This window comes from Octopus bimaculoides, chromosome 3 (assembly GCF_001194135.2).
Source record: "Octopus bimaculoides isolate UCB-OBI-ISO-001 chromosome 3, ASM119413v2, whole genome shotgun sequence".
NCBI lineage: Eukaryota > Metazoa > Mollusca > Cephalopoda > Octopoda > Octopodidae > Octopus > Octopus bimaculoides.
The window spans coordinates 75,687,652-75,700,561 of NC_068983.1; the positions used below are offsets into that span (position 1 = coordinate 75,687,652).

General features: G+C 34.6%; 1 protein-coding gene and 1 long non-coding RNA gene across 3 annotated transcripts in view; one reads left to right on the forward strand and one right to left on the reverse strand.

The window, feature by feature from the left end:
* The first annotated feature begins 67 nt into the window (after positions 1–67).
* Positions 68–12,910, forward strand: part of LOC106880789 (protein OS-9) — an 86,931-nt gene continuing 74,088 nt past the window's right edge. The window contains exon 1 of one of the 2 annotated variants that reach the window (XM_052966226.1): positions 68–341. In XM_052966226.1, coding sequence (XP_052822186.1) covers positions 177–341 — 165 coding nt within the window. In that variant the 5' untranslated portion in view covers positions 68–176. Of the gene's footprint in view, positions 342–3,608; positions 3,633–12,910 lie in introns of those variants that run through there. The other variant, XM_052966227.1, reaches the window with a different exon arrangement.
* LOC128247301 (uncharacterized) lies at positions 2,362–5,078 on the reverse strand. Its single transcript, XR_008263673.1, has 2 exons — positions 3,166–5,078; positions 2,362–2,580 (listed from the first exon to the last, which is right to left on the reverse strand). It is a non-coding gene; the product is annotated as an uncharacterized LOC128247301 (long non-coding RNA).

Here is a 12,910-nt window from a genome sequence, read left to right on the forward strand (position 1 = left end):
TATATATGTATATTTATATATATATATCAGCAATGGCTCACATACATTCCATTCCCTTGTTCCATCAAGACATTTAAATCGGCTGTTGACATTTTTACGCTAACACCGATATCGTTCCACTTTTGAAGATCCACTTTTTATAAACAACACGCAAGCAGTCACGTATTTCGTCAGTTATGGCTTCGAATATCAACATATCTATATTACCGCACGTCGCGACTAGACTATTTTTCCTCATTTTATTTGATGTAGCTGTTGTTATTGCCTTTCTCGATATCGACGAACTCAAGTCGGTACATTATGGTATTGAGATATCGAAAGAACCAATTTTATTACCTCAGGTAAGTGAAAATATCATGCTCATTTTCCTTTCTCCGTATCTCAGATATTGTTTTCTAGTTCACGCTGTCATCTTAGCAACAGTAAAACGGCTTGTGTTTGTGCTTGAATTTATCTTGTTACACATGCACACACACACACACAGACAAAATACTATCGTATGAGGAAATAAGTGATGAAATGGGTCGGTAAAATCAGTTGATACAGGTAAAACACCAACTTTCCAGACAATAATGGAACCTCTTATAATCTGTACTAATTTACAAGTAGGAACTCCAAATTCCTGTGGCTGCCAGACCAGTTAACTGGTACCTTGCACAGTACAACATTGGTAATAAACTGGTCAATTTGTATTAATTTACAAGTAGGAACTCCAAATTCCTGTCGCTGCCAGACCAGTTAACTGGTACCTTGCACAGTACAATATTGGTAATAAACTGGCCTCATTTGTAGTAATGTACAGGTACCTGTATTTCATTTAATGTTTATTTAATTTAAAATGTGTTGGCTAAGCTGACTACCTTTGGTTCGTTGGAACCAAAGGTTCCGGTTGTACCTGTGCAATTTGTAAAATGAAATAATGTACGAGGTGAAGTGATATTTTTACAGTAGAGGCCTTTGGAAAGTCGAAATCTCGCTCACAGCACACAAACTTACACTACAAATTTTAGTACACTTTCACAACACACCAATGCAGAAAAAAAAACATTAAATTTCTACGGACACTTGACACACTTTGTGTATTAATATATAGCGAATTTTTGAATATATTTAGCGAATTTTTGAAAATTTTTTTTCAGAATCGGAATCTCCATAGCCTAAAACGTTTAATTCCGTAAAAAAGAAAAAGAAAAAAATAATAATAAGGAGGGAAAAAGGTTCAGATTACATATAATCCATCTGGACCTTTAGCGAATAAGAGTGGTCTTGTATTTATTTTGTTTTATCTTTCACCTATGATATCACACACGGAGACAGAATTGCATATATGTTTCCTCATAGCCACCTTTAGTGATGGCCTTGATCTGGGAAAGTGTCGTTAGACGGTGTTCAACGTTAATGTTATTAATAATACATGTCATAATGTAAACAGTATTACATGTCCGGACGTAAACGAAAACTTTTGTGCTATCAAATATAATCCGGATATGCATTTCTGCTCAATTCACGCACACATACTTCTAACCACAAGTGGATTGAGCACTTCTGTCTATTCCTTTCTATTACAAGATAAACAAAAACAACGTGCTCTCTCTCTGTCCGTCTTATATATATATATATATATATATATATAGGTAATCTTCAAGTTTAGGGGGATAAAAAAAATTAAAAAAAATATTCAAGGGATATAACTGAACGACTTACCAGTATTATCCGTTTTCTTCTAGCTGTTTATAAATAAATCACACCCTAACGTCAATCAAATCACGTGTGTGATTTATTTATAAACAGAGATGTACGGAGAATACTGGTAAGACGTTCAGTTACTTCCCTTGAATATTTTTATTTATTTTTTTATCCCCTAAACTTGAAGATTACCGTATATATATATATATATATATATATATATATATATATATATATATATATATAAACAATATATGAGTATATGCATATATATGTACATACCTTCATCTACATGTACATATAGATACATATCTGGGTACATGACGTTGCAAAAAAACGTAAACAAAATGATAAACAAGGTACAAAAACACGCAGGCCACATAACGTGTTCTCCTGATGATCACCTGTGGTTTTAAGCATCTAATTGCACTTTGAATATACAACATAGTTCCAAAGAGCTTATAATGGTGAAACGTACGTAGGAACAAATATAAACTTGTTTTTATCATTATTTCTCTCTCTCTCTCTTTCCCCCTTCTCTGTTTCTCTCTCTCTCTCTCTCTCACACACACACACATATATATATACATATGCAAACTCTAAATACAGACTAGGCGAACGTACATTCATATTGTTTACATTATTTTGAGTGGAATAATTCTCTGTATCAAAATCATTATTAAAAGGATTTTTTTATTATTTACCACGTATTTACAAGTATGAAGTATATAAATAACAATTATGTATATGGATATGCTTGCTGTAGAAATCAAATATTGATTAAATAAGTTTTATGTGTAGATTGTCTATAAGAAATGGTACTGATTGAGGAAATGTATGTTCAAATCCATTCGAGTCGCAATAATGTTCTTTTTGCCTCTGACACCGTGTTATCTAAAAATACAATTAAATAGTGTAAATATTTTCGGCATAACTACAGAGTTGTACCCACCAGACTTTGGAAGATAATAACTTTCAGAAAAATGAATATTTTTTAATGAAATTTTCTATGCATATAGTATTTATTATGTAGATTCCGAATATCCATATTTTCAAGACATTAATGTATGATTTGAGGAAGATTAAGGCGCTATTTCTAGTTAGCCTAGTGACTACTTAGAGGAACCCTCATTGGCTCTAGGTTTATTATTATTTGTGCGTGTGTGTGTGTGTATGTTTATATACGTATGTGCCATTAGATCATAAATCGCTGAGGTATTTACCTTGTCTAAAAGTACATACGCATAACATTATCTATAACTATCCCTTCGACATTAATTGATCACTTAATGATTTTTACACGTAATTAGCATATATGCATAGTGTAGTTCGTATAATAGATTGTTATGCGGTATGGAAGGTGTATTTGATAGAATTTTAAATTACTGTAGCAGATGTTTATATTCATAATAATTATATATTTGAATGAGTGTGCTATGTCTGTAGCTAGTAAAAGTTGTTTTTCAACTAATAGTTTACCTTTGGGAAATAATTTAACCCTTGGATAACTAAATGCTACTTGTCTGGTCGATAGAGCTTAAGGAAAGTGCTCTTTACTGTATGTTCCGGCTTTTTACACTCCAAATTCAGATTTCACAGAGGTCAGCTTTGCCTTTCACCCTTTCAGAGTCAATAAAATAAAGTACCAGTCAAGTACTGCTATCGATGAAGTCAATAATTGTTGGGCTTGTGTCTAAATCAGAAACCATTATTGTGGATTGGCAGAATCAGTAGAGCGTCAGACGAAATGCCTTACAGCTTTTAGTTGCGGCCGTTTACTTTCTAAGTTCATATCGTGCCGAGCTTAGCTTTGTTTTTCTTCCTTTCGAAGTCGATAAAATAAAGTACCAGTCAACTACTGGTGTGGATATAATCAACTATTCTTTCATGGTAAATTTCTGGCGTATTCCAACGTCAGAAATTATTCTTATTGACAGATGAGTAAGGTAGGATATTCCCCAGATCTTTGAAGGCCTTCACACTGGTGAGGTCAAGGCTGTTGATGTTTTGTTTGAATTTCAATTGATCGATATCTTGTATCATTTTAATCATAAGTTTATGGTATCGGATGTCACAAGCCGCTTATAGTGATTTCTGTCAGTCTATGTGCTACTGTTTAATTGTGTGATGTCAATTACGCGACGTATTTTACATTTAGTTCTGCAAACAGAGCCTAATTAAAGTTAACCGTTGCCCTTTGCACAACTCAATAACTGTGCCCTATTGATCTTTTTGCTATTTGATTGATAAACTGTTATGGCAAAGTGTTGAATGTCAAGTACTAACTAGATTAAAAATTCAGTTTTCTTTTTCCAGGCATGATCCTCACAAATACATTAAATATACCTGCTATTTAAGTTCAAATTGCAGCAACCAATATAAGCCAATGATTTTACTTACAAATAATGCATATTTCCAATATTTTATTATTCATAAAAAAGAAATACTGTGTCATTGTCTATCATTTACATAGACCCGGTACCGAGGGGCAGGGGACAAAAACGCAAAAAAACAAAAAAAACAAACAAAAATAACAACAGCTGTAGTGTTTTCTTCCCTTGTTGCCCTAAGCACATGTTTAGAATGTTTAACTGTGTTAATCTGTGTCTTATTGCAAACTGAAATATGCAGTATTTTAACACACTTGATGTTGCATGCAAGTGCCAACGATGATACTTCTGTGTGGTCGCTCGGCCTGTTAGAAAAAATATCCAAATCTCTTCCCAAAGTATTTATTTTTACCGCGTTGAATCATAATCCTTGATACAGTATCTTAAAATGTTCACCAAACTGTTGCGTCATACAGTATCTTAAAATGTTCACCAAACTGTTGCGTCATAGGCCTAAAGTAGTTATGTGGCACACATAGTTCACCTCAGATTTGATATTATTGTTGGGCAACCACGGTGATAGACGCACGTACACACACACACAGCTTTGCTTTATAGAGGAAATCATCCATCTACTTAATATTTCTAGCTGTGACCAACTTACCATCATTGTTGAGAAACTGCGTGCAAATGTATAAGGATTTAGAAACAAGTAGTGTTCATGTTGTCAGGTACCAGATTGGGCCTCATCGTGCACACCTTTGATCAAAGGGTTCCAACCACAACCACCCCCTCTTTTTTTTTTCCTGACATAATGTATTTAGTACTGCATTATCCAGTGTGTTTTTTCTTTCTTAAGACCGTAGCGTGTGAGTTGAGGAACACTTGGCTGCTATTTTTAGCAAGTCGAGCAACCCTATAGAAGTTCTCCCGTTGCTGGTTTGTGTTTGTATTTTAATCCTTTAGAATGTAGTTATTTATTATTTTTCTTTTACATTAATTTGTATATCGTGACTGAAGTTTTCTTCAGTATATTTGCTTTAATTGTATTGTTTTGTTGTTTTGAGGCGTTGCTGTTGAAATAGCATAAACTTTGACCGATCTCCTATTTTGTAAACCAAACACTAAATATAAAACAAACGTATGTGTGTGTATATATATATATATATATATATATATATATATACGTCTGATATTTGTTCCCCTCTCTGATGATATACAAATTTTCTCACATGTGGTCGAATTTACATATGCACACAGACTAGCGTACACATCACTGTCTCACAGCAAATTAATGGAAATTGAATATCTTGTCGCTAGGGACGTGAAGACCACGTAGGATTTTAGACTGGCCTGACAAATAAGACACGAGCCGTGTGTGGATGTTTTCATACACAATTAGCCAGTGAAAAGCTATTTTTAATAAATACGCACATAGCTATTCTTATATATTTTAAACTCTTATACCATTTATTACTTTGTCTTACATTTATTATCGCTATACATCCTTAATCGCATATTTTAACCGTTTATTTCATCTACGCATACGCTACATATACATTTCTACTGCTTTGGCTTCATACCAATATAGGCGCTCAGCTTAGGCTAATAACATCATACCTTACATTTTAGCTTCTGTTGTTACACTCAATATAACATGCGTTTTTAACTTCTGCTACAAACAATCTATAGTTCATTGTAACTGCTTTGACGACACATCAGAAGCCGACACATGGAAGCCGCTTATTGCGATAGAGCTTCTTAGATAAGAATAACTGGCTGATAACATTAAGCAGAAGATATAACAATATGCAGAGCATGTTTGGGACCCATTAATTTTGGTTATTATCAGCAGCTCCCCCTGTATTTTCAGTCAATCTACTTTTTGGTGCGGAAATATACAAGTTTAAAATAAATTGATGGTCATTTTTATAACCTCCTCTTCCCCTTATTAACAATATCACTTTCACTTTCTTCAATTTTCACAGTAACTTTAGACCTCTAGCCACATCTTAATTGTTCAGTCTAATACTGTCCTTTGCAATACTTGCGATTGTTGCCAGTGTTGAATGCACTTTTGTTTGACTTGGTTGGGTTGTGAGTGAAAAGCACACCTTTTTTGTTTTGCCATTCATGTACTTACGGAGCAGTAGTCATTATCACAGCTATTTTATATCTGTCAGTTTCCGAATTCTGATTCTACGATTAAATAGTACTCTTACCTGGAAATAGTACTAGATTGAAAAGTATCTATTGCCATTATGTGATAAGGGATGGTGTCAAGCTTGAAGAATTGTTAGTGCTCTAAACAAAATGCTTGGTGGCATTTCTTCTGACTGTATGTTCTGGGTTAAAATTCTGCAGAGGTCAGCTTTGCTTTTTGTCTTTACGAGGGCATTAAAATAAGTACCAGTTAAGTAATGGGATTGATGAAATTGACTAACTCACTCCCCTGAAATTACTGGTCCTGTGCTAAAATTTGAAACCATTAAGTGACAAATGGTAGATTGGCACAACTTTAGAGTTTCAGACAAAATATCTTGTAGTATTTCTTCCAGCTTTTCACGTTCTGATTTCAATTCAAGCAGAAGTGTACTTTGTCTTTCATACTTTTGGGTCAATAAAATAAAGAATCAGTCAACTACAACTAAACCCCATCCTTGCTAAAATTGATGAGTTTGTGCCTAAATTAGAAACAGGTCATATTTAAGTTATTTCATCTTTCATGTATTGCTATCAAATGTTGCCAAGCAGCCATTGTAGTAAACTGGACATATGAATTTTACATCAGCCAACAGATTCAGTATTAGTTTCTCACTCCAACAAGAGTAGTCCACTGGATATCTCTGATTTTTCTTGTCTCTTGGTCAACAGTGAACAGAATGCCAAGTTGGTCCTTAGAGGCCCCCAATCAGCTTGTACCCTCTTGGCAGAATCCTTAGCCTCCTTACTGGATATGGCTCATGATTCCACTGATATGAGAGCTTGGCGACATCTGTTTCTATTCCCTTCACAGACCTTATGAGGCAAAAACCTAAACTTATCATTTTTCACAGTTCAACCTCTACTGGTCCGCTTGCCAAACCCTTTTCTGATATCATGAGCAAAATGCTTAAATCTGCCATCATTAACAAACTGTTGGATTAAAATGTAAATATGCAGTGCAGCTTCTTTCATTTGGCCACCTCTTCATTCCCTGCAGATATGTCCTCCTGAGAATGACTTCAGTCTAAGCTTTCTCCTTTGTCACCTGATATAGGCCACCCAATACACCATTGCCTGGTTCTGAATCCATCTCAGTCAGCAAGAAAGGAGTCTGTGACATAATCTTTTCATCACCAAACACTTCCAAACCCATTTTATTCCTTGTATGACTAAATTTATCAAGATTATTCTTTCAGATCATACTAAGAAATGCATAGACATTTCTTGCTTAATAAAATTCAGTGGGGATAGCTATCCCATTGCTGTTGGCAGTGTATACCGTTATTTAGCCACAAATGTTGCACTCCACCCTTATGTCATGGCCTCTACAATTCTTTCCTTTCTGCTCATTTAGTTGTTTTGGAACTCCATCCGGCTGTGAAACTACTGTTCATACAGCATGCTAACTTATTTGTCAGAGTTCATAAATAAAAGTCAGTGTCAAGCTGTTTGTAAAGAAAGCATTTACCTCAGTCAGGTGGGATACTATTTTTAAATATGCTGTAGACAGGCTGCCATTATTATTTAATTAATGTATGATTTATATTCTTGTCCATCTGGTCTTTTCTACATCAACCATAAAATTCCTTCTCAATGTCATATATAACAAGGAGAATTCTTGGGTCCCATATTTTTTCATTTGCTTTCACATCTGGGGCTTAGTATACGGTACATCGTTGATAAGGTTGTAGGTGGCAGTTCTCTTAGTGTCTTAGAAATCCCTTATTAAGTGACTTTCTTTTGAAGCTTTCTTTCAAGCATAACAAGGTTAAAGGCGAGCTTCTCTTTTTAAATTACACATTCAATGCTTACCTAAAAAACAATATGTACCAAAAACTTTGAACTGGATTCTACTTGGTGCTCCTTTTACACTTGACACTTGATTTCCTTTAATTAATAGCAAAATATCTTCTTTTTCACTCATGCTTGATTATCTTAAAAATATTGGATCACATCAAGCATTTCCCCTACTTCCAAATAGCTTAAGTCTCTCTGACAGGATGCACCTTCTTACTCCAGCCTGTCCAACTAAACAGCCATCTGTCTGTCCAAATATTTCATTTTGATATAGGACTGTCACCAATGCCAATCTGTGTGATTTAGGTTGGGTACAGCTTGCTTACCATTAATATATAGAGGTCTAGGATTCTATTTGGATCTTTTCTGTTTGGCTACCAATTTCCATTCTCTTAAATTCCTGCTCAAATTGATTTCATATTTGGTGTAATGATATGGTTTTATATGTGAACCATTGCTTTGGAATTCATCTTTGCAATAAATCAGTAAATAAAGAGTTACTAGCTTTTAAAGCCACAGACACAATCATGCCTGTTTCCATAGTAACAAGCCAAGCATAAAAACCTCGTCTTCAAGAAAGCATGTGTTGACAAATATATTCCACTCATTGAGGTGGAATCGGCCTTAAATCATGCACCAAAAACTTTTTGTTTTATTTTTGGATAATCACATGAACCCCTGTGTGTAGAATACAAATCCACAAACATTTTCTGAAAATTCCAGAAAATAAAAAAGCTATGAAGGGTGATGTGGTGTGTGTAAAGCAGAATTTGATTTGTTTACAGCTGACAACACATGCTGTCATACAAAAAACACAGCTTCCAAATCCTGTTTTCTGACTGGGTGAAAATGATCAAACTTTAAACTTCTATAACTTTTTTAAAAACATTTTCTGGAAAAGTGAAATATCTCCTGAGATTCATCTTGGAAAACTACATTAATGTACCAAATTTTAAAATTTTCAATGAACTTTGAAGTTTCAAAATTTGGCAGCCAAGCTGAAAAGATCTTCCTGTTTTTCATTTGACCTCACTTTACCATGTTTTCTGTCTTCTTTCTGTACTTTATCCACTCTGATTAATCAGTTTAAGTCTTCCGCGATAGATTAGTCATTGAGAGCACACTATCAAAGTTGACTTTTGTCCACTGGTCTATTCCTGATCAGATGTGAAATAGAAATTGTGGAATGATATTACTTATAGAAACACAGGTATTGATCACTTTGACAGGTCTAAACCAAATATTATGACTTCATTCCTTTTGAAGTAAAACAAGTATCTGATCTAAGATGCAATAGTTGCTGATATTTTTTCTTGATTCTATATAATCAAATGCACAATAATCTCAGATTCTGCATGCTGAAAAATTGAAATTCCAAAAATAACCTCATCTATTTGGTCACTTCACATCTCAACTGATTGTGTGAGATTAGTGGTAGTTGTGGATCCTTCATTTCCTAGTTGGGGGTGAAATTGTTAAAGGCACTGGATGATCACCTACATAGAGTATACCACCACCACCACCACCATTGCTATTGCCATTATACATCCACTTTTCCATGCTTGCATGGATTAGACAGGATTTGTTGAGGCAAACTTTCTATGGCCAGATGCTCTTCCTGCTTCCAATCCTTACCTTTTTCCTGGCAAGATATTTACTCTTTTCAGGAAAGCCTGAAAACGAACAACATCGCTTGTATAACAGTAATACTTGTTTACAACCATTACATTTAGCAAGGTAGTGATTATCAGTGTTGGATTGATTGGCTCACAATATTTATTCCAAATATCTATGCTCTCTTTTAATCCTACCAAGATCAGCTTTGCCTTTCATCTTTTTGGGGTTGATAAAAAGCACCAATCCAGAATGGTGAGCTGGTAGAAATGCTCTTTGTTTTCAATTCTGGCTCTAAGGAGATGAGGTAGCAGAATTGCTAGCGTGCTGGACTAAATGCTTAGTGGCATTTCTCCTGAATATGCTAGAGATATTTTTTAATCCACATCATTAACTGGTTATATTATTGCTGTTATTTCCATTCAGAACAGGTTTGAACATTTTAATATGCCATTTTTCTTTTATCTTTCTTCCAACCTCACTTGTGTTAGATAGTTTGTGGAAAGGAAAAATTAGAAACATTTTCTGACCACATGTCTCTCTATGTTTGCTCAATGGAATTTGGCAAACATGGTGTTCCCGATTTGTTGTCTGTGGACTCTTGAGCATTCCGATAATACATTCCCTGTCTTGCCTATATATAATTCCTCGCAGTTAAAAACAATACTACAATCAGAACTGATATTTATTACAAAAGCACAGATACACACCAGTACCTAAATTTCAAATCATACTGCCCAACATACAAAATGCAACATCCCACACTGCCTTGCTAGGAAAATATGTTCTATAGTCGATGGTTCAAATACCAGAAACACACAACTTATAGAACTCAAAAGATTTCTGCTCAAGCAAAATTACCCTCTCCTACTTATAGAAAATAGCATACTACGAGCAAAAGAGATACCTATAGGACATCTTGGAGCAACACGATAAAGACGAACCCATTGAAGAAACATAATACCATTTCTAGTAACACACATTTGCATCACCAACACATTTTTAACATCATCAAAACAAATTTGCCAATCATAAAACAAAGTGAAAAATTAAAAAAACATAATAACTGATCAAACACTTATCTTAAGCAAAAGGCAACCACATAACCTAAAGAAACTGTTAGCAAATGCAAAATTCAACATGAACAAACAGGGTAAAACATTCACAGTATCTAAGTGTAATGATAACAGATGTAGAACATATCAATACATGTATACGGGTAGATCCATTAGAACAAAAAAATGGACAGATTTTCACAAATGCAGATATGAACTGCAAAAGCAGAAATTCGATCTGCTGTATTAAATGCCCGAATTGTGAGGATTTATATATAGACAAGACAGGGAATGCATTTTCAGAATGCTTATGAGTCTACAGACAACAAATCCAAAACACCAATGTTCGCCAAATTCCATTGAGCGAACATATACAGACATGTAGTCTGAAAATATTTCTAATTTTTCCTTTCCACAAACTACATAACACAAGTGAGGTTGGAAGAAAGATAAAAAGAAAAACAGTTTATTAAGATGTTCAAACCTGTTCTGAACAGAAATAGCAGCAATAATATAACAACCAGTTAATGATGTGGATTATAAACTATCTCTAGTATATAAATATAAACAAATTACAGAATATCAGTATGCTTGGCAAACCATGATGGTTAAGAGCATGTGGATTGGTCAAAAAGGTATTCTAAAAATTCAGTTTGTTGGAGTGTTCTAAGAGGTTCTAAAGTTGTCAAGAACTCTACTACACATTTGAAATCTGATGACTATACTATGTATGAAAGCACTAAATTAATTTTAAGAGCATTACAAAATGATTTTTTTAATGTTAAAATACCATAATAAAAAACACGAAAACCAGTCCATGTTTTAGTTTTATTCAACTGATATATATATAATCAAAAGTTATTGTATATCATATCCTCTTTTGCTGATTATAATTTACTTGTTATTGTTGTTGGCCATGAGTTTTATGGTAGGGTTATAGGTGATTGTATCAACATCAATATAGTATTTAATTAACCTCCCCCTCCCTGGTTGAATTTGAATCAGACTGATTTTCAACATAGGTGTAAATTCACAAATTTTTGTGGGAAGAGTATATCAATTACATAATTTGGTATGTCTTTCACTTTTTAAGAGAGTAGAATGTAATTTGTGAGATGTTTGGCTACTACATTTAACTGGTTGAGTTACTATGTTGTTGTTGGCACTCCGTCGCTTATGACGTCGAGGGTTCCAGTTGATCCGATCAACGGAACAGCCTGCTCGTGAAATTAACGTGCAAGTGGCTGAGCACTCCACAGACACGTGTACCCCTCAACGTAGTTCTCGGGGATATTCAGCATGACACAGTGTGACAAGGCTGACCCTTTGAATTACAGGTACCACAGAAACAGGAAGTAAGAGTGAGAGAAAGTTGTGGTGGAAGAGTACAGCAGGGTTCGCCACCATCCCCTGCCGGAGCCTCGTGGAGCCTTAGGTGTTTTCACTCAATAAACACTCACAACGCCTGGTCTGGGAATTGAAACCGCGAGTCCGCTGCCCTAACCACTGGGCCATTGCGCATCCTCAGTTACTATGTAGATTCTACTTTATTAACTTGTTGATGAGTTGATTGATTAGTTGAACAGAAATTTCTACTCCTTCACGTACCATGTGGAAGAAGCTTTCACCCATGGAAAATGATAAAACTTATGATCTGTTTTCAACTGATTGCAGATGTAACTAGTAAAGGAAATGTATTTATTTATATATAAATAAATTATGGATTTATATATGTATTTACCTGACTTTATAGGCTTTTATTCATAAACTATTTACTCACCTTAGCCTGTTGACAGGTGTGCTGTAAATATTTGTGACAGCTGGTTGAATAGACTACTAATCATAAACTGAACATTTAATACCTGTTTTGCTGCCCAATTTTACTCAATTGTAAATGTATGTACGATAAATAGATACAGTTTAATGCCTCTGATGATTCATAAAAAGTAGACGATTGTGACATTTTCCTGTTTCTCATATAAGTATTCAGAAAAATAAATCCTTTTCTTTCCTCTAAATTCCATCAATAAGTTTGCTTTTATGGTCTCTAGTTTTCCTGTTTGATTAATTACTGTGTGTATATGTAATTGTATTCTTTTATTCTTCCACTAATTTTATGATTCTAGTCATTGGATTGTGGTACCATTTTTTTCGGGCAGTAGTTCCCAATCTGGAGACTGTAGACACCTGGTGGTCCGCAAAGGTAGTACGGGGAGGGGGGGG